General features: G+C 32.5%; 1 protein-coding gene and 1 long non-coding RNA gene across 4 annotated transcripts; both read right to left on the bottom strand.

The window, feature by feature from the left end:
• Window positions 1-223: 223 nt before the first annotated feature.
• Window positions 224-5,428, bottom strand: LOC136233013 (flavonoid 3'-monooxygenase-like). The gene is made up of 3 exons (XM_066022539.1): window positions 4,850-5,428; window positions 1,261-1,713; window positions 224-993 (listed from the first exon to the last, which is right to left on the bottom strand). The coding sequence occupies exons 1-3, from the start codon at window positions 5,282-5,284 to the stop codon at window positions 340-342; spliced, it is 1,542 nt and encodes a 513-aa protein (XP_065878611.1). The 5' UTR covers window positions 5,285-5,428; the 3' UTR covers window positions 224-339.
• Window positions 5,429-12,304: 6,876 nt separating this feature from the next.
• On the bottom strand, window positions 12,305-15,361 carry LOC136232998 (uncharacterized). 3 transcript variants are annotated; one of them, XR_010690659.1, is made up of 3 exons: window positions 14,690-15,359; window positions 13,528-13,648; window positions 12,305-12,469 (listed from the first exon to the last, which is right to left on the bottom strand). It is a non-coding gene; the product is annotated as an uncharacterized lncRNA (long non-coding RNA). The 3 variants fall into 3 exon arrangements; XR_010690662.1 differs by having other exon boundaries at window positions 13,580-13,648; window positions 14,690-15,358; XR_010690661.1 differs by lacking the exon at window positions 13,528-13,648 and having other exon boundaries at window positions 14,690-15,361.
• Between the last annotated feature and the right edge of the window lie 8,147 nt (window positions 15,362-23,508).

The following is a 23,508-nucleotide window of genomic DNA, read 5'->3' as shown; positions in this document are numbered from 1 at the left end:
AAACCCAAACATTTACTTCGCAGACTTCGCATAGTATGGAATATGCGAAGTCAGACGGGATGGGGTGAGCCGCGCGTAAATATTGGGGGTATTTTTGGAAAGTCACACAAAATGAGTCTAGATATGTAATAGGTTAAGTAAATGGGTTAAATATGTAAATGGGCCTCCCATTTGACCTAGTTTTGTAATTTTCCCTTTATTAATTTATATTAACTAATTCGAATTAATTAATTGAATATTTTTGATCTGTTATTAATCCGGTTTAATGCCGGTTCTGTTTTTAAAACATTAATTCTAACAGAAAATTAAAAACTTATACTACTTTACATAGACACAAAATCAATTGGGAGTCGCGGCAGCATAAACTTGAGGAGATAGCCTAGGTTTTGGGTGCACCATTAATGGCTGAAGACGTTGTAAAGTCAAGCCATAAGCTTCATCCATATTCAATTTCTCAGGATTCAATCCATCTTCTAATTTCCATTCAAATCCATGTACTAAACTTGCTATTAGCATATGAACCATAACTAACCCTAAATTCATCCCTGCACATATTCTCCGTCCAGCCCCAAATGGTATAACCTCGAAATCAGTTCCTTTCAAATCGGCATTTGGTCTTTCTCCGCCGGCTAGAAATCTTTCCGGCTGAAACTCTAACGGCTCATTCCACACATCTGGATCACGAGCTATTGCCCATACATTAACCAAAAGAGTGGAGCCTTTTGGAATGTGGTAACCATTTATTTCGCAGGATTCGGCAGCCATCCGCGGCAGAGATAGCGGCGTCGATGGGTGGAGGCGGAAGGTTTCTTTTACGATAGCTTGGAGGTAGGTGAGTTTAGAAATATCCAACTCGGTTACGAGACGACCGGGGCCCACGATGGTGTCGAGTTCTCGTCGGAGTTGGGTCAGGATTTTTGGGTGCCTGATGAGCTCAGCAATGGCCCATTCGACTGTGCTTGATGTAGTGTCTGTACCTGCTGTGAACATGTTCTGCAACCAACGACACCCATGAGTCAATGGACCACTATATTCAAATTCAAATAAAACAAAATATCTGTTTAAAAGATTAAGAAATGATTCAAAAAAAAAAAAAAAGATTAATGAAATGATAACTTGAAATTTTTCATTTATATTAGATTGATTATAATTAATGAGGTCCCAAAAATTAATTGGAAACGAAAAATGTGGGTAGGGCCACAAATTAAATTAAATACTAGTACAGAAAAGACAAAAGAAATAATGAGAAAGGGAATTTACCAGAAGAAGTGCTTTAATTTCAGTGTCAGTGATTTTTCCTCCCTCACCGTCATCAGCCTCTTCCTCCTTTAATGAGATTAAAGTAGTCAACATGTCTTTGTGGGTTCCTCTCCTCATAACCTTATGTTCCTCAACTATCTCACTCAAGAAACCATCGAATCTCTTATGGAGCTTCTTCATTTTAGCTGCTACCCCCTGTAAGTCTAGCCACTCCAGTGAAGGAATAAAATCCCCAATATTGAAAACTCCAGCCAACGTCATCAACTCCACCACCATCGACTTGAACTCGTCGGCCTTTGGATCACCGCCTCCGCTGCCGTCGCCAAATACTCGTCGGCCAATCATCACGCGCCCTAGTGCATTTGTGGCGCACAGGTTCAGCAATTGCCCTAAGTTCACTGCTCTTTCTGGTCCACAGCTAACCAGAGCGCGTATCAGGATTCCCACTTCATGCTGCATAGTCAAAAAGTCAAAATTTTATTTAATTTTAGAAAATAGTACTGGTCCAACATATTAATGGGGTCTAAAGTATTCTTTTGAAAAAATTGGGGTTTAAAGTATAAATGTTTTTAAATGTGGTCACAATTTGTATGAATAAAATAACTGTTTATTTTCGTTTAACAAAGTAATTCCGGTGGTGGGGTATAAAATTTATTAACACAAATTAAAATTTAGACACCATATTGAGTGATTCTCAATGCATTTAATCCATGTACATCATATCAACTAGAGACACAACAAAAGGTGTAATGTTTTTTCTCCCCGTCAAGCAGTAGAGACAAAATAATAAAATAACAATTTATATAAGATATACAAAAATTAATTATATTATGCAATAAAATAAAGTAAAGAGTTTATAATAATGATCATATATAAAGTGTGAAATGGAAAATAACAATTTATTATAAGATATATCAGACTACTGAACTATATCAGAAATATATCAGAAAATAACAATTTATATAAGATATATAAAAATTAATTATATTGAGCAATAAAATCAGGGTAAATTACACTCGTGGCCATTGAATTTTACATATTTTAAGGTTGTGGCCACTGAATTTCAATTTTTAACAGTAAGACTACTGAACTTTATACTTTTTAATATATGTGGCCACTCGACGTCTCAAAACGACAGTTGACGGTTTCAAAATAAAAAATTCTATAATTAATGATATTTTAAGAAATTTTAATTCTTGAAAATTTTTGTTTTGAGATCATTTATGTGTTGTTTGGTTAGGAGAGATAATGCATTTTTAGAGGGAGAAAAGCTCAAAAAAAAGGTGATTTCATAGTAAATGTCGTTCCGAACAACTTTAATTCTTAAATATTTTCATTTTAAAGTCATTAACGATTATTTTAAAAAGTTAGTTAAAATTAAGTGGTCATCAATATTAAAACATGTAATTTAATAGCTATACTATTAAAAATTATACTTGTTTCGTTTATCTTTTTGATATTATTATTTGAGAAAGAATGGAAGTTGATTTTTTTTTTTTTTTTTTTTTTATTTTATTTTTTTTTTTATAATTGGAAGTTGAGTAGTTACAATAGGTATAATTTACCCATAAAGTCAAGAGTGTATCATAATCATATACAACTGTGAATAAACAAGTACTTCCAAACCTCCATGTGATACTCCCCAGTCCCACTATCTCATTCTTTGTCCTATTAAAAAAACGGGTAAATTACACTTATGGCCATTGAGCTTTACAGTTTCAACATTTGGCCATTGAACTTCATTTTTTTAACAATATAATCATTAAACTTTACATTTATTTAACATTAATGACCAATCAACTTTAACTAACTCTTCAAAATTACCATGAAAATATGCAAGAATTAAAGTTATTCAGAATAACATTTACCATGAAACTACATTTTTATTTTTCAAAGTCGCGTTTTTTTAAACTTTCTTTCTCTAAAAATTCACTATCTCTCTCCTAACCAAACAACAACTAAATGATCTCAAAACAAAAAATTTTAAGAATTAAAGGTCTTTAGAATATCCTTAACTCTTCAAATTTTTATTTTGAAGCCGTCAAATGTCGTTTTGAGGCATTGAATGGTCACCGGTGTTAAAATTATATAAAATTCAATGACTATACCGTTAAGAATTGAAGTTCAGTGACCATAATTTTAAAATTGATAAAGTTCAGTGGTGCCATGGATGTAATCTACCCATTAGAAAACTATTGTAGTGTTATAGAAAAGAAGAAAATAAAAGGCTATTGTAGTTGCAGGTTAGACATAAATTCTTTTCTATTTTTATTTCTTTTTAAACTATTTTTTATATTTACTTTAACATATAGTAATTTTTTTTGAAAAAGTAAAAATAAAATAAAATTGTGGTCTAGCTGATTTACCATAAAAGTTTTGTAGTTAAAAAGTGTATGAGTAGTTAAATGGTGTGATATCACTATTTAAATTATCAAATTTAGCTAGTTAATTTTAAAGAGTGATCCAATCCAGATATAACATGGTTCTCAAATATATAGTAGTGATTCTCACTAGTTAGATTTAACTAGTCTATTTGTTAACTATTTGTTTTTTTTATTCATTCTTTCTCTTTCTTATTTGTTTCTATTTTTTTTTACTTTTTTTCTTTAATTTTATTCACTTTTATACTAATAAAATATTCAAATAGAGAGTTAAATAGCTAGTATGATTGAAGTAAAATTTTGATTTGTTAGTATTTTATATTATTTTAGAGAACTAAATAGTTGATTAAAGTGCATGTGAAAATTCCTGATATTGGACATATTTTTATATAGTTTAGTGAAATAATATTTATAGTTTAGTTAATTTACAAGGACATAGTTTATATATATATATATATATATATATATATATTAATTTGTAAAGTTATCCTTTTTAATTGTTTCATTTTGATGCAAATATTCACTAATGGAATGACTGAGTTTATAAATATATATGTTTGTAAATTTTTAACTATATGTTAATTTGTAAAGTTTAGTCAAATCACATAGTATTACCAATTTTGATTCTTAACAGAAAATTTGGAAGATGGTTAATTTTTTATTATTAACAGCTTATTAGACATTTTAAAAGATCAATTATATCTAAAAATATTTAGTATATCACTGACACTTATAAACAACTCCAAAAACCAATAAGTTGGTGATATATAATCAAATTTGAATCTTATTATTGTTTAACAATCACTAATGACAAAAAAAAAAAAAAAATCTTTTAATACTCTCTTCCAAAATACTTTAGTTAATTACATCTTATTCCCCAACCAATGATGGAAAATTATTTTTAATTATTTGTAAATTCGTTAATTTTACTTGAATGTGAAAGTAATATATTTACAAAAAATTACAGGTGAGGACAGTTGAAAAAGTGGAAATTCAAGGAGAGAAAACGTGATTTTACAAGTGTAAAGTCACACTCATCTTTCAAACAAACTACTCAAACGTCGAAGATACGAAACAAGCTACTTGCTAAATAAAATTCATACTTTCTTCAGCTTTTAACTAAAATTAATCTTGAAACAGTAATAGTATCTCCATATCTGAATGTTTAATTGTAAATCCATTAATAAAAGAGAGAAAGAAATAAAAACCTGTCTAACATGCCGGAAATCATCCAAGGCCTTCGCCGAGAAAAGATGAACGGAGCTAATTTTCCGAAGCATGCGCCACCGGGGACCGTACGGTGCAAAAACAAGATCTTGATAATTATAAGCAACATGTTTAGCACCAGAATTAGGAGGCCGGCTAGAGAAATTAGCATCATGAACCTTCAAGAACTGAGTAGCGACAGACGAGGACGCGGCCACAACAACGTCGACGAAGCCCATACGGAGGTGCATAAGAGGACCATAAGTCCGAGCCAAGGCGGCTATAGATTGGTGCGGTTTGGGGCCTAAATGAGGCAGGTTTCCGAGAATAGGCCATGGTCTAGGACCAGGAGGAAGAGGGAGAGAGGTGCGGGTACGGAAGAAGAGAAAGTAAATGAAAATGGCTGAAATTAGGGAAAACAAAATTAGTGTAAACATGGTGTTCAGATATTATTAGTTGAACGTTGTTTGTAGTGTAGTGTAGTGTACTAGACTTATTGTAGAGTTACGTATATATAGAGAGGAAAGAGGGGTAGATGGAGGAGGTGGCAACGTGACGGACCTGACGGTGGTAGTTGCGAAGAATGGTGGCTAATCAACCATGCACTCAGTCTATCAGTACTAGGTTAGGAGGATGATACTTAGGGAGCTACTCACCCGTTATTCAATCAAACTTCCTCTTCCCCAACTTTTTCAAGCAACTATACACATCACATCGTGGCCTAATTTAGATCTAATGTTTCTAGTATTAATTTTATCTAACTTTTTAAACCAACTTATTTAATAATTATTTTATTGTCTTATTAGATCTTCTAAATAATAATATTGTTGATAAACTGATTTTTTTTTTTTTTTAGATTCGTCAGATATTTTTTTAGGTGAGTTCTTCCTAACTAAAACTTTATGCGCACGGTAGGACATGAACTCGAGATCTAGTTTAAACAATTTGAAACCCTTGACCATTCAAACCAACTTTAATTGGTTGTGTTTTGTAACTATTTTAATAACACGTTAAACATTTTAGACACTTTAACAAGTTGTGTGCGTGAATAATTTATATGTGGCTGACTTAGTTGTTAGTATTTTAATAGTTTTTTTTATAACTGTGTTAATATACTAAATACAGTAGAACTTAAAATAATATTTTTTTTCCGGTCCTGTAATTTGTGCCAGTTGAAAAATTAACAAATAAGATAATATATTTTTTAATAAAAAATAATATATTTTTAAAAAGCCTATATATCATAAATTGATAAATATATAAATTTATATAAACATAACTTGTGAAATATAATTTTAATAACTTTTGTTTATTTTTTCAAATTTAACTCTAATTGAAGCTCATTTCTAACTTTTTTTTATCGCATTTAAAATACAATGAATAATACTAATTAAGAAACAATAAAAATTATTTATGAGTTTTCATTAATATTATGTATATTGAATTTATATTTTAGAATAAGAAAAAAGTACAAAAATAAATCTGGTGGTTTCGACTATTTTCAAACATAAACTATGTGGTTTAAAAGTTGATAAACAAGTATCTTAAGGTTGATCCTGTTAGCAAACAGTGCCCAAAAAGACTAACGGTGTTAAAAAAAAGTTGATATTGTAGTCACAGGGCCGCCTTTAAAGGTCTTGTGCTAAATAAAAAAATTGAGCGCTATTCATTAAAAAAAGTTAATATATTCCCATAACAATAATGCTTCTATAAAATGAAACACCAAAAATACTTTAACTTGATTTTTTACAAAATAAATATAATTTAATTAGATATTGTATAATAATAATAAATTAGTTAGACTCTAGATATTTAACATTCACTTAATTTTTTTATATATGAAAAAATATAAATAATTTAGTTAAATATTATATGAAAAAAATTGGGCTTATTTAAATTTAAGGCCTATAGAGGAGCATTTTTCATTTCATTTATTTTGTATTTTATAATTTATTATATTTTTAAAATTTTAAACCTTGCCCAATCCCCAACTGATACATCACCTCTCATCTTTCTCTAGAATCTCTCTCATGTACTCTCTCCCAAGCGTGTTGTTCAAAATCTTCGGAGATAATCTGATGTCTTCAATTTAGTGTCTCGTTCTATATCCCTCATAAATAAAAAATCAATAATTTTATATGTAGGTCCTCTTAGCCCACGTAATATTTTATTTTAAATAATATTAAGTTTTTATATGAGAGGGACATGGAAGGAAAAACAAAATTAAGGATAGCAGATTTTCTCCCCAAAATCTTTTACATCTTAATTTATGACCAAGGGTCAAAAACCAACATTTTAGATAAATCAATGGACAAATATGGTTTTAATCAGAATACTAATATATAAAAAAAAAAAACTAGGTTCAATTTAAACTTTTATAACCAGGGGCGGATCTAGGGGGGTAAGGGAGGGTCTCTCGACCCTCCGACCCTCCGGAACACCCTTGACGAATAGTGGTTCAGTCCCGAGAAGCCCCCCCAAAATAGTTAAAATTAATACTTATAATGTAGAATGTAATTATATAACATGAAACTAAGTTTGCATAGTTGGTTGTAGTGATAATTAAAGGCATCTCTACATCCAAGTAGTCTTGTGTTCAAATCTCCCTCTCTTCACTTTTTATCTCATTTTAATTTTTTCCCTTAAACCTCATTCTCCTTTAAAAATATCAATATTAAATATCATTTTTAATCATTATTAACCTCATTCTCCTTTATTATTTTTAATTATATTTTTTAGTTACAAAATTCATTACCGAGAAAATAATTTGATGAATAATTTCTCCAATTGACCAAACTTGTCAACGTTAGGGATAAAATTGTTCTTGGCTCCCAATATTAAGGATAAAATTGCACCATTTTATACGTTAGAGGTAAAATTATTCTTAGGTGTAAACATTAGAGTATTTTTGCACCTTATCCTTACTTCATATTGAATCTCAGTTGTTTTGTACCTTAATTTTTCCAATTATGATCAAATTTACCCTTATATTATCAAAAATTTGAAAATTTCGATTTGACTACTATGAATCAAAGCCTTAAGTCGTTAAAAAAAAAGGGCGGCCCGGTCGCATTACGCGTCCCCGCTGAGAAAGCCTTAAGTCGTTATTAAAAAAAAAATCTTCATGCAATTGAGCCCCTCCGGACCTTGAGCTCTGGCTCCGCCACTGTTTATAACCAAAACTAAACAATAAAAGAAAATGGATAATAATGGAATTCAAACGTTTCAACTTTATAAAGAATCCATTTGTTTTACTTACGGTTTGCTGTTTGTTGTTGAAAAAAACTACTTTTCTAAAAAGTAGGGATTCCCTACTTTTGCAAAAAAAATTACTTTTCATGTGTAAAAGGTCAATATGAGGTCACTAACAAAAAACCTAAAACTCTCTCATTTGAAGTGAAAAAACGAACAGAACATGAAAAGCAGCAACCAAACGCTCCCAAAGTAAGTTAACAAACTTATATCTTCACAATCTAATACCGGAACAATCTATTACTTTAAAATTCAACAATAAAATAGGGTTTTTCTTAGATTCAATAGGATATTATATAGTTTTTATCCTATGGTTTATCTAGGTCAGATAGTTATAATATATATTGTTTTATGTTAATTACTACTGAATATTGTTTTTTTAAGTACTCAATATTATTTTATAATATATATTTTTGGGTGTCCGCTATGGATACTTCCTTTAAAAACAAAGTAATCTTATCTTGTTTCAATAACGAATAGTATTACGACACGTGTCAAATTAATTTAGAATAAAACAAATTATATTAAAACTTGACCTGTTATTACAGGTTACCACTAAATAAAGAAAAATTAAAGTTACACAATGTAGAATACAATTCTATCCACCAAACCACTTTACGGAAATTGATACTACTTTACGGAAAATCTATAAAACCTTTACAAATTTCCGTAACATTTGTATAATTTTATGTAAATTAATTATTTTTGTTAAATTATTAATAAAAAAATAATTTTAATTCTATCCACCAAACCACTTTACGAAAATTGACACTACTTTACGGAAAATCTATAAAACCTTTACAAATTTCCGTAATATTTGTACAATTTAACGTAAATTAATTATTTTTGGTAAATTATTAATAAAAAATAATTTTAATTCTATCCACCAAACCACTTTAAGTAATTTGAAAATACTTTACGAAAAATCTATAAAACCTTTACAAATTTCCGTAACATTTGTATATTTTTACGTAAATTAATTATTTTTTATTAAATTATTAATAAAAAATAATTTTAATTCTATCCACCAAACCACTTTATGAAAATTGACACTACTTTACGGAAAATCTATAAAACCTTTACAAATTTCTGTAATATTTGTATAATTTTACGTAAATTAATTATTTTTGGTAAATTATTAATAAAAAATAATTGTAATTCTATCCACCAAACCACTTTACGTAAATTGACAATACTTTACGGAAAATCTATAAAACCTTTACAAATTTCCGTAACATTTGTATAATTTTACGTAAATTAATTATTTTTTGTTAAATTATTGATGAAAAATATTTTTAATTATATCCACCAAATCACCTTACGTAAATTGACACTACTTTACGTAAAATTTGTATAACCTTTACAAAATTTCGTAACATTTGTACAACTTTACGTAAATAATTATTTTTTGTTAAATTATTAATAAAAAATAATTTTCTCTCTACCCACCAAATAACTTTACGTAAATTGATATTATTTTACGTAAAATTCATAAAACATTTACAAATTTCCATAACATTTGTACAATTTTACGTAAAGTAATTATTTTTTGTTAAATTATTAATAAAAAATAATTTTAATTCTTTCCAAGAAATCACTTTACGTAAATTGACACTACTTTACGGAAAATCTATAAAACCCTTACAAATTTCCATAACATTTGTATAATTTTATGTAAATTAATTATTTTTTGTTAAATTATTAATAAAAAAATAACTTTAATTCTATCCATCAAACCACTTTACGAAAATTGACACTACTTTACGGAAAATCCATAAAACCTCTTTTTTTTTTTGCGAAGTTTGAGATTTTTTTCAATAAAATAACAACTTTGATAAATTAAGTCACACTTTAAGTAATATATGTCCAATATTAGATGATTTACGTAAACTTAAAAAAAATTACTTAAACCTTAATTTTGTTTTGTAAAGTTAAAAGATTTCTATTTGTAAAATAACAACTTTACGTAAATTATGTCTAACAACAAATAATTTACGTTAAGTTGTAAGGTTTTACGTAAACCTCAATTTTTTTCGTAAAATTAGAGATTTGTTTTGGTAAAATAAGAACCTTGGTCAATTTTTTTTTTTAAAAAAAAAAATTTACGCACAATGTGTTTACAATTAAAGAAAAAAGAAAATTTCTCACTCCACCCGGGTGTCATTCGAACCCATGACCTCCCTAGTCATAGTTATACTCTCAACAACTAGGGTAAGAGCTTCACCACAAGAATCTTGGTCAATTAAGTCTCACTCTACGTAAAATATGTCTAATAGTAGAAGATTTACGTAAAGTTAAATATTTTACATGAATATCAATTTTTTCACCGTTATAGAGATTCTTTTTATAAAATAATAACTTTACGTAAATTAAGTCTCACTACTTTCCGTAGATTATGTCAACAGTAGAGGATTTTAGAAAAAAAAAGTCTGCGAAGTTAGAGATTTTTTTTTTTTTTGTAAAATAATAACTTTGCTTAAATTATGTCTCACATTAGAGGATTTACGTAAAGTTGAAAGATTTTACGTTAACCTTATTTTTTTTTAAATTAGAGATTTTTTTTTATAAAATAACAACTTTACGTAAATTATGTCTCACTTTACGTAAATTATGTCTAACACTAAATAATTTATGTAAAGTTGAAACGTTTTACCTAAACCTCAATTTTTCGCAAAATTAGAGTTTTTTTTTGGTAAATTAAGTCTCACTCTACATAAAATATGACTAATAGTAGAAGATTTACGTTAAGTTAAAATATTTTACGCAAATTTTTTTTTTTGTGAAATAACAACTTTACGTATATTAAGTCTCACTTTACATAAATTATGCCTAACAGTAGAGGATTTACGAAACATTGATTTTTTTTTTGTAAAGTTGGAGGTTTTTTTTTTTTTGTAAAATAACAACTTTATGTAAATTAATTCTAACTTTACGTATATTAAGTCTAGCTTTACGTAAATTGTGTCTAACGGTATAAGATTTACCTAAATTTGAAAGTCTCTATGTAAACCTCGATATTTTTTTTTTGCAAAGTTAGATTTTTTTTTTTTTTTTGTAAACTAACAACTTTGATAAATTGAGTCTCACTCTACGTAAAATATGTCTAATAGTAGAGAATTTACGTAAGGTAAAAAGATTTTACGTAAACCTCAATTTGTTTTGCGAAGTTAGAGAGTACTTTTTATAAAACAACAACTTTACGTAAATTATGTGTAACAATAAAGAATTTATGTAATGTTGAAAGGTTTAAACCGCAATTTTTTCACAAAATTAGGGATTTTCTTTTTGTAAAATAGAAACTTTTAAAATTAAGGGTGCGTTTGGTTATTCCATTTTCTCCTCCTGTTTACATTTTTCACTTTAAAAGAGAGTTTTAGATGTTTAGTTAGAGACCTTTCATTTACCTTTTATACTTGAAAAGTAGCTGTTTACAGAAGCAGAGAATCTTTGCTTTTTGGAAAAGCACCTTTTTCCAACAGACAGCAAACCGTAATAGCAAACAGCAAACAACATGAAAACCAAACAGTGCCTAAGTATCACTCTACGTAAAATATGTCTAACCGTAGAAAATTTACGTTAAGTTCAAATATTTTACGTAAATCCAATTTTTTCGTGAAGTTCGAGATTCTTTAATAGCAACTTTACGTAAATTAAGTCTCACTTTACGTAATTGTATCTAACAGTAGAGATTTACGTAAAAATAATTTTTGCAAAGTTAGAGTTTTTTTTATATAAAATAACAATTTTACTCAAATTATATCCCACAGTAGAGGATTTATATAAAGTTGAAAGATTTTATGTTAACCTCATTTTTTTCTTGAAATTGGAGATTTTTTTTTAAAATACCAACTTTACGTAAATTAATTCTAATTTTACGTAAATTATGTCTAACAATAGAGATGCGTAAAGTTAAAAGTTTTTACGTAGACCTCAATTTTTGGTGAAGTTCGAGGTTTATTTTTATGTAGAAACTTTACGTAAATTATGTCTCACTTGTAAATTCAAGAGCCATGTAAAAACCAATCCTCTTCCCAAAATGTTGCTTCCGTCCATATGTACAATTACAGTCTTCGGTTCAATTTATACATTAACTTGTTCATTGATTCTTCTCATATTAGTCATTTTACATACTATAACAACAACAATTAATCACAATTTTACCATCAAACACTAAACAACAACAACAAACATCAAACAACAACAACTGAACCCAAACAGAACCTTAGTTTATAGAATAAAAATATGCAATTAGATCCAAATAGTTAAAATGGAAAATGTAACATATCCCTTAAAGCTTTTCTAATATAGTTTGAGAGACAAATCTGACATAGTGTTGGGTCATCCATTGCTTCCCCATCTTATAGTCAAAACTGCAGTTAGAGAAGTGAAATAGGAATTACATCAGCAGATATTTCATAAATCCACAATTTAGAAACCATAAATGATCACTTCAATCAATTAGACTTAGGCTCTGTTCTTTATCGCTGAAAAAAACTGAACTGAACTGAACTGAATTGAACTGAATACTGCTGAATACTGAATTGAATTTAACTGAATACTACTGAATACTGAACTTAACTGAATGCTACTGAACTTAACTGAATGCTAGCCAACTTAACCGAACTTAACAATAATGATGATATTAGACTTTAAAATAATTTTCATGATAATATTGGACATTAATGAACTTATAATAATAATAAAATGGTTCTAATAAATTTAATAATATCAATAATAAATAAATATATTATTAAAGATAAAACTAAATTGAATATCAAATAAAAGCCCGAGATGATAAAATCTTGGCTCGATAAAAGCCTATGAAATTAAATAAAAATAAGTCTAATTTAAGTTAAAAATACAAATTACATACAAACACAAATTTATATATAATTTAAAGCCTATGAAATTAAATACAAATCTTCATATGAATACAAACTCTTAATTTTTTTTTTAATTAAGGGTTAAAGTGCAAAAATAACGTTTTGGGTCAGAAGTAATTTTACCTCTAACGTCTAAAATGGTGGAATTTTATCCCTAACATTGATAAATTGGATAAATTTGAGAAATAATTCATAATATGGATGCAATTCCTAATTTTTAAATACGGATGCATACTTTAGTTTTATTTTTTTTTATTAAACCATATATACTTTAATAAACTATCATTTCTTGACTTTTATCTAATTTATAGATAATGATAAACTATAAATAATAACAATAATAATAAATGATGATAAATTATAGATAAATAATAATAATAATAATAATAATAAATTATATATAAATAATTATAATATAATAAATAATGATAAATTACTGAATACTGAAACTGAATGCTGAAACTGAATGCTGAACTGAACTGAATTGAACTGATTGTTACTGAAATTAAGTGATAAAGAACAGGGTCTTAGTTAAATTTAAGAACCTCAATTCAAAAACATGAGTTAGCCGAATCCAAGAAGGATCAACTGGTTTACATGAGTGATTTCTGTGGCTTCGAGCTTAAGCTTGAGCTTGTGGTGGACATTGATAAGCATTGATGCACACTAGAATTTGAAGCCAAACAAAATTAGGAGACTATACATGACTCATGAATGAACTAAGTTACTGATAAAGACTCTAGACCAAAAGGAAAAAGGGATACAGTTGAGTAGAAAACTCAAGGAAACAAGAAAGCAGAATTAGTAAAACCAAATGCTAATAGCAATTTACATTGTGCTTCTATTTTAAACCATAAAAAAGTCAATAACATCAATCTACTTTAGGAAGAAACTGTAAAATCAGATATGCATAGCAACTGCAATTGCTGAAAAGAAGAGCTATGAAATTAAAGCATGCAAGTGTTGATCAAAGAAATGAGATTTAAACAGCAATAATTGGTGCGAAACTTTGTCAGGGTTAATCAAATGTAGAAAAAGGTATATATATATACAAATTTGATTATTACATGAATGGAAAAGGAAAGCAGCTGGCTATTTAGAGCATCTGTAGTCATACTTGTACTATTGTACATGTACAAATAGAAAAACTTGAGAGACATACTAGGTGGGATCCCTGAAGAAAGTAGTTATAATGAAGATTTGAGGTTCAAGGTAATAAGAGATCATCTTAAAACAGTGAAAAGGGACAGCTATGGAGGAGGCCATGATCATAACCCAAAACCATCCAGGTCTAGTTATGGTTCCTCCTCTGCATCTACTAGTGATTCATAAAGCATACTGTCAGATGTAACTATTATATCCTAACCCATGTTTCCATGCGCATAATTATCCTCAATTAAAGCATGATCCTTCGTATATGCTCACGATCTATTAACATTTGTTGAAAGCAAAAGTCTCACTGGTTCTGAATCGAGTGATAATAGACACACAACGAGTGATAATAGACACACAAGTGGAAAGAGTAAGAATGTTAATTTCATTGAAGACTTGTATGAAGGGATATATTATAGAGGCAAATACATAGCAAAATTAGAAAAAATCAATGAAAACTGTTGAGCAAACTCTCATTATGAAACTTCAGTTTAAAACCCAAGCAAGGGCTAGTTAATTTAAGGAATTCTTACAAATTAACAAAGGGGGACAAACCAGTGAGGTTATTAGCAGCAAGGAACCGAGACACAGGGAGAGAGCAGCAAAAAAAGGATCAACGACAGGGGCTGGAACATGGAATTTAAGAAATTAACATAACCCAGGAATAAACACAAACCAGAAATTAACAAAATTCAAGTGAGGACAACTAGATTTGGTGTGATGGTTGCCGCCCATAGTGGATGACCGTCGAGAAGTGTTTAATATTTAGCTAATCTGCTCTTCTCGTGTGTGCGATACAGCAGCTCACAAGTCAAAAATCAGAGAGAGTGAGAAATAACCTGATTATAAAAATTGCCAGAATTTCTCCTTCTCTTTTGTGACGAGCAGGTCGGGAAAGTCGACGTTGATCGGTGTAATTGCTGACTGATGTTCTTCAAGCTCCCTTTCCAAGCCCAAAAAAAAAATCTAGAGTTGAGGCGTTATCGATCAATTAGGACTCTGTATTGCGACCAACACGGTATTTGAAGATTAAGGGCATCTGAGGTTCCAGAGGTGAATGGTGGAGAGTTTTGTTTGGGATTAACATAGTTCACGACCCAATTTCGTTATTCCTTGAGATTGAGAAGAATGGAGCAAGAGGCAGAGAAGACGTGGAGGAACGAGGGAGAAAAAAAAGAGGGAACCAGGATAATAAGTAGCCCGTTGTAAACGTAAGCATATTTTGTTGTAAACAATGTAAGGATAAGGATAGCGGGTACCTATATTTTTGGTTTGACAGGTTTATTATTCACTATTTATAAATATATTGTCTAGTATTTATTCTATAAAAATAAAATAGAATTATACAAATTTTTGATGGATTCTGACGAATTTAATATAATACAGATTAATGCAGGAATAACAAATTTCCGACGGATATCGCCGGTAAATATCCGTCGGATATTATTTTACCGGCGGAATTCCGCTGGAACCAAATGGTCGGTATTTAAATTTACCGGCGGAATTTCGCTGGAACGAAACGCTCGCTGTTTATTATTACCGGCGGAAATCTCTTACCGAAAATGGGTCGAAATATTTTCCAGCGGATTTAAAATATGGTCGGTGTGCGGGAGCAGCAGCCCTTTTACCGGCGGATAATTTTCGCTAGTAAACCGTCGATAAGTTGTATTTCCAACAGATTTTTCCGCCGGTAATTCGCACTAAGGCGGTGGTTTAGTATGGATAAAGGTTGAGATAAGTATAAAGATAAAAGATTGGGATAAGGATAAAAATAAGATGGGATGACTTATTATCCCATGTTTGGTACGTAGGACAGAGATATGGATAAAATAATTCATTTTACTATGTTACCCCTATCCAAATTTAAATAGACTCATATATTATTATAGTATCAATGTGGAATGGAATTAATTAAATTTAATCTATTTTCTTAACTTAAGAAATATTTGAAACACTATCTTAAATTTTCAAAACACAAAAAATGAAATAACAAATATATTTAAGATGATAGATTAAATTTAATTAATTTCATTCCATATTAATACTCCAATAATATATGGGCAAACTTACGTTTTCAAAAGTTCAAAATTAAAATTAACTTGAGAAATATTTTGAACACTCTATTTAATTTTCAAAACACAACAAATAGAATAAAAGGATAATGTGCAAAAATATCCCTAAAACAGCCAAGAGCAATTTTACCCCTAACATCTAAAATAGTTCAATTTGACCCTTAACATTGGCAGTCAAGAGCAATTTACTCCTGACGTTGTCAAGTTGTGTCAATTTGAGAAGTAATTCATCAAACTGTCTTCTCGGTCATGAATCTTGTCATTTACACATATGTGAGTCATTTTTATCACCCATTAGTAACAAATCATAAACATATGACTAGACGTGATATTTTTAATTAAAAAAATATACTATTTTTTTGTACGAGAGTGACAAAAAAAAAATTTCATAAAATTTCATTACATTTATAAATATTAATCTCTAATTCTATTATTAAATTACAGAAAATATGATTTTTTTTAAAATAAACTGATATGCAATTGGTACATAATAAGCAACAAAATATCTGTATTTTATAATAATGTCTGAAATTTATTCAACTTGACAACTTTAGGAGTAAAAATTATTCTTGGCTGCCAACGTGAGGGGTAAAATTACACCATTTTAGATGTTAGAGGTAAAATTATTCCTGGCGGTAAACATTAGAGGTATTTTTGCACCCTATCCCTAAAATAAATAATAAAATCTGAGGGACTAATTAGACTTTTCCATCTAAATAAGTTATCTCTATGTCTTATACCACCCCCTCTCTAGGTATAATTTTAGTGGGATAAGGAGCTTATCCCTCATTTATCTCACAGTCCTATCTCCCGAGCTGAACCAAATAGAACCGAATCGAACAACATGAATTTTTAGGGACCAAACTGAACCAAATTCCTCATTCCTACACCACTAAAAACTCCATAAAATCATGATAAATTTTCGAGCATTGTGACGAGAAAGCATTAGTTATCCACGTTCCAAGCTAAAGAAGAAATCAAATCCGCCAGGCTAGCAAATAGATCTCCTACTCAAACGTAACAGTAAATAATAAACAGTAACATCAAACAGTAGGTAAAACAAACGGGCCCTTATTTATATAATGGAACGAATGGAGTAATAGATTTACAAAAAAAATGATAGGTGAGGACAATTGAAAAACTTGAATTTCTAAGGAGAGAAAAGGAAGAAATGTAAGCGGATTTTACAAGTGTAAAGTCACTGAAAAATTTTAGGGGACTTCTGGAGTAATACTCCCAAGCAATAAATTCAGGATATATATATATATATATATATATTCTTTCCACCAATCATATCCATGTAGTGCATGGTATTTAAAATAATTTTCATTGGCTGGGAGTATTACTCCCGGAGTACTGTAAAATTTCTCAAATTACTACTAATTAATGAACTCATCTTTCAAACAAACTACTCAAACGTTGAAGATACGAAACAAGCTACTTGCTAAACAAAGTTCATACTGTAAGAAAGAAATAGTGTTACAGAAAAAACTTATCAGAAATTGAACTGTGTCGTGGCAGGAGCCACTGCCTTGAAAGCGATTTTGGCAGACGGAAGTGCAATATGAAATTTGTTCGCTCTCCAAGGTTAACCAGTAGAAGATCCGAGAACTGCTCCATCGTGTAGAATAGTGGCGGCACTAGTGATACAATTCTCCTAAGGCATTGGATTCGCTCTTCTGGATCCATGGAGTATGTTTCCTCCCTTGAAATTACCTAAAAGGCGGTTGTGCCCCGGAGCTAGCGCATCAGGCAAATTTCCCAGCATCTTGCATTACACAATCGCTGGATTCTTGACCCAAGTGAGTTTTTACTACTATTCTGACATCATGTAGAAACGATTGTGGAGATGAATCTAATGAATCTCGTATCTATATGACGGGATCATTAAGGCGAAATGGAGAAGTAGATCCTATTATGAGTACTTGAGACAGTGGTAATCCCTGTAGTGGGAGGGGCTAGGATCCCCGTAGTGTTAACGTTAGTGATCCCAGTTGTAGGTAGAGTTGGTAACCCATCTGATGTCATCTTTGTTCGTGGTAAAACTCTAAATAATTGAGAGTTCCACGCTCACCACACTAGTTGATAACTTGTGGAAACTTCATTGGTTGGAATACCTTCTCTAGGAGGTGTCGTTGGAATCGGTGAGGGACTTTTCGATGCCAAAGTCAATATAGTATGGAGAGAATAATAAGAATAATCTCAAAAGTGCTCTATAGCTAGTAAGTGTACCTTTTAGCTTCTGTTGTTGGAGTATTTATGTAGGTTTTTGTAACCTTTGTCATTAAGGAAGAAGGAGATACACGGTTGTATCTTTATTGTTCATTTAATGCCTTTTAATAGCTATGTAACCGTCTTTAATTATAGAAGCGTTCATCCAGTTACATCATCAGACGTTATCGTAACTGATATAAGATATGATGGCAGATCAATGATCCCTTATGGCGTATCATCCTTTGGGGATCTTAGTATATCCGTCTGGCACATCATCCTTTGGGTATCTTGGCATACTCGTCTGACGTATCTCTATATTGTTACACGTGGCTGGTTATAATGCTGGCGACTCCTCTGTTATTTGTATCATTACAATGTTACTCCTTGAATAACATTTCGAATGTTACCACAACTTTTAAACCACATAGTTTATGTTTGAAAATTGATCCAAACTATAAGGTTTATTTTTGTACTTTTTTTCTATTATAAATGCTCAAAATATTAAATGGTATAATCGTTTGATAAATACTAAAAATAAATACTGAATTTGATGCGGACATCCTAACTGGGATCACTGATCACGCGCGCCCTGGCGGATCCTCAGACATCAGATCCACGGAGGTTGTACCTAAGAGGGCGGATCCCCAGGACATACGAGCGGGGCGGATCTAAGAGTACACAAGGAGGCGTATCAACATCTACCCCTGGGCGGATCTCTATGTTACTTCCTCCCGAAGGAATTCACCAACAACCCTGACACGTGATAGGGGTATTTTACCTCTATCTTTTAGCGTGATTTACGGGTTGATTTTGGATAAAATAAATAAGTTTAATTACCAAAATAAAGTGTTTTGATAAAATAAAGAAATAAAAATAAATCTCGTACTTTCATTTAATTTTCCGTGCTTTTGATTAGTTTAGGAAATAAAAACGTCAAGCTAACTCGGCTCGCAAGATTTGTATTTCAGGTACGAGCATGGAGCAAAAATCTACTCAAATACGCGGGGCGTACAATCCTTTACGCAGGGCATGAAACATGTTGTCAGCAATGATTGCCTTATCCGCAGGAGCCACGTGGAATTGACTCAGCATACGCGGGGCGTATGCCAACCTACGCGGGGCGTATGACACATGTCGGAAATGATTGGCCTAATCCTGAAAGTCAGACTGCACTGTCTCCTCGAGTCAACTCTTCGTACGCGGGGCGTATCACCATACACGCGAGGCGTACCAGGCATTTCCTCAATGATAAAAACTCAGAGACTCTTTTACGCGGGGCGTACGTCAGCTACGCACGGCGTAAAAGCTCCAATTCAAGCAATAAAACTTCAGAGACTCAAACACGCGGGGCGTACTTTAGCTACGCAGGGCGTGCTTGAGACAACAAGACAACGAATTGGTCCACATGCAGGAGATTTCTGACAGAATGGGCACTTACGCGGGGCGTAGACCACCTTACGCGGGGCGTATCATGGGATTTCTGCACCAAATAATGTTGCTCCATACTTGTACTTTGTGAAGTTACAAACTTGCCCTTGCTTGATGTCTATAAATAGGAAGCTCTTGAACTTCATTTGACACCAAGAAATAATTACACACTAGAGAGCAAACTATACTTGTTTTGATTATTGTTGTAGTATAGATTCAGTTTTTGTAGCTAAACTCTCCACCTCGAGAGCTTGTTCGGTTGTTTCGGCATTCCATCGAAGTTCCGCTCCACCATTCGTCACCAAGCTCGAGAGCTCCACCTCCATGACCTAGGAGACGGCTTTGAGTCCGGTTAGCTAATTTCAAGGGCGGATTCTCCCCTTTTACGTGCTAATTAGCTTGTACTCTTCCTATGTACTAGGCTTGGTTGTATTCCATTTATATACATTTCATATTTATAATTTCATGATTTATGATCTCTACTTCCCTTTACGTGTTAGTGTTTGCTACTTGTTTTGATATTGATAATTGATTATTGTGTAGGAGAACGCGATTTCCGACGCCATTCGGGCTATCTTTAGGGAGTTATATAAGTGTTGCCCTACCGGAAGTGACAAACCGGAGACCGTAGGAATTGACAAACCATGGAACTTACGGGCCCTAGTTTCTAATTCCCCCGCATTAGACACGCCTTGACTAGGAATCACGTAGTCTAAGTGCTTCACGGGTCGGTCCTACTACACTTAGTCATCTTTGCAAGAGTAATTATTATCCGTATACATTTAGAGTCGTTATTTATCGTGGTTATAACTTATCATTATTCATCCCACTTCATAGGGTTTTAGCTACATACCAATAGTTAGGAATAGTGTGTAGTTGTGTCTTACTTTACCCCAAAGTAATCGTCGCTTAAATAACATACGAAACCGAGTCGTCTAATACTTGTAATTATAAATCCCGTGGATTCGATACCCGGTCTTAACCGGATTATTACTTGATACGACGGGGTACACTTACCCCTAAGTAGTCGTAGCGTCTAGCAGAGTTAAGAGCAATTTATAAAGATCACATCCATAAATATAGAGTCCGCACTCATTATATATACATTTCATCGTGAAAACTCTACCACTAGGCGTCGCGCTATCAAGTTTTTGGCGCCGTTGCCGGGGATTTATAATCTCCTACAATATTAGACAAAAACGTTTCATTGTTAGTTTAAGCATTCTTTTTGTATAAATTGTTTATTTATACTTTGACTAACATTATTCTTTCTTGTTGATAATCTTTTATACTTCTTTTTACTTTATGCACACCCGATCGAAAAGTGATTCTCTTATTCCTATTGGTCTCGAAATTGAACGTACTCTTTGTAGGATTCGAAAAGAGAGAATGGCAAATCTCAACGATGAAGCTAACCAGCCCGAGATCAACCAAAGGGTGCCGGAACAACCCGTAAATGACGACCGTAATGGTGAAGGCAATGATACGCGTTCGATGTTGGAGATTCTTGCTCCACATCGCCCTCAAATTCGCCACGGAATCGTTGCCCCCACCATTCCGGCCGACACATTTGAAATAAAGACTAGCATGATCCAATTAATTCAACAATTCGGTCAATTCGGAGGGGAACCCCATGAAAACCCTAACGAACACCTTGATAAATTTCTTATGTGTGCCGAAACTTCACGGCAAAACAATGTTCCGGTTGAGGCCGTCCAACTAAAACTATTTCCTTTTTCTTTGACAAGACAGGCGTTGGAATGGTTGCACTCGTTAGAGGCGGGATCGATCACATCGTGGAAGGAACACGAGAAGGAGTTCCTATCTTACTACTTCCCGCCCTCTAAAACTGTTAAATTGAGAAAAGATATCACTTCCTTTCGGCAACTTGGATACGAGGCCCTCCACTCAGCTTGGGTTAGGTTCCGAAAGTTGCTCCGAAGCTGTCCCCATCACGATATCCCTAAGCATGATCTAGTAAGTACTTTTCTTTTTATCATGGTTTAACACCTACTAATCGTGCAACCGTTGATTCTGCCGCAGGTGGGGATTTGTTTCGCAAATCGGCAAGCGAGGCGTATGAGCTCATTCACGAATTAGCTAGGAAAAACGTCCAATGGCAAGAAGATCGGCTTACCGGACCCTCGCAACATCAAACCTTTGCCGTAGAGGATGAGGCTTCCACAATCTTCATGATCGAAATGAATAAGAAACTGGACGCTTTAATGGCGCAAATGAGCCTCCAAAATTCAGCACAAGTCCTAGTGTGCTCTCACTGTGGTGGTGGCCACCAAGGTAAGGATTGTCAAGCCGGAAGCCCTTTTGCCGGTGACGCCGAAAGCGTAAGTTATGTAGGGGGACAACAAAGGTATAATTCTCATTATAACCCATATCCTAACACGCATGCTTATCACCACCATAACAATAATAATGACAGAAGGAGGCTTCAACACATTCCATCTTATGATAACAAGCGGAATGTGTTGAAGCCCCTGTCCGAACTCCATGGTAAATTTGTGGAACAAGGGTTGGGCCAATTCCCTCATGACCAAGAAGGGCAAAAATCACAACCTCCTAGCAATGCACAAGATGCAATGGTAATTGATCTTCTTAAAGAAATATCTTCCCGTCTTGCTAACAATGAAGCATTTTGCAGGGACTTGGGACAGCAAGTGGCCCAATTGAGTCGCCAACGACAAGGGAGACAACATGGGTCTCCCCCGATTAACACCGAACAAAACCCGAGACCAAAAGATTGGGAGACCGCACAAGCAATAACTCTCCGTAGTGGTAAGGGTTTGGAACCACCGGTTCCAAAGGCGACTCCACCCGCTCCACAGGTAAGTGACGAACCGGAAGTGGTAAGCAACCCCAGTTCGGATCCAAAACCCGCAACTTCCTTGGATAAGAATAAAAATGTGTGTGATCCAATTGGAGCTTATGTACTGAAGCTCCCTTTTCCAGAACGCCTTAAAAAGGAAAAATTGGACCACCAATACGGCAAGTTTTTGGAAATTTTTAAGAAACTTCACATTAACATTCCACTTGCGGAAGCATTGGAGCAAATGCCCACATATGCGAAGTTTCTTAAAGAAATCCTCGCCAAAAAGAGGAAGTTGGATTATAATAAGACGGTAGCGCTCACGGAGGAATGCTCCGCGATTATAACAAACAAACTCCCACCTAAACTCAAGGATTTAGGTAGTTTTTCTATCCCTTGCACGATTGGTAATGTTGAGTTTAGGAGAGCTTTATGTGATTTGGGTGCTAGCATCAATCTAATGCCTTTATCTGTATTCAGGAAGCTCGGCTTGGGAGAACCTAAGCCTACCAATATGACGCTCCAGCTGGCCGATAGATCCATTGCCCGGCCAAAAGGAATTGTGGAGGATGTCTTAGTGAAAGTGGACAAGTTCATTTCCCCCGCCGATTTTGTAGTGCTCGATATGGCGGAAGATGATTCGGTACCAATCCTCCTAGGACGACCATTCCTTGCAACAGGTAGGACTCTCATTGACGTCCACGAAGGTAAGCTCATCCTACGGTTGCAAGACGAAGAGGTAGAATTTAACGTGTACAACTCCATGAAATTTCCATCTAATACCATGGCGGATTGTAATTTTTTAAATTCCGTGGACTCTATTGATCTCTTTGTTGAAG

This window comes from Euphorbia lathyris, chromosome 1 (genome assembly GCF_963576675.1).
Source record: "Euphorbia lathyris chromosome 1, ddEupLath1.1, whole genome shotgun sequence".
Taxonomy (NCBI): domain Eukaryota; kingdom Viridiplantae; phylum Streptophyta; class Magnoliopsida; order Malpighiales; family Euphorbiaceae; genus Euphorbia; species Euphorbia lathyris.
Note: the sequence above shows the minus strand (reverse complement) of the source record. Positions and strands in the feature narration are given on the sequence as shown.

Excerpts from the sequence above, each read along its gene's own strand:
- LOC136233013 (XM_066022539.1), bottom strand. The coding sequence starts at position 5,284 with ATGTTTACACTAATTTTGTTTTCCCTAATTTCAGCCATTTTCATTTAC. Across the intron at positions 1,714-4,849 it reads ATTTCCGGCATGTTAGACAG|CATGAAGTGGGAATCCTGAT; the intron begins GTTTTTATTTCT and ends TTGACTATGCAG. Across the intron at positions 994-1,260 it reads AAATTAAAGCACTTCTTCTG|AACATGTTCACAGCAGGTAC; the intron begins GTAAATTCCCTT and ends CGTTGGTTGCAG.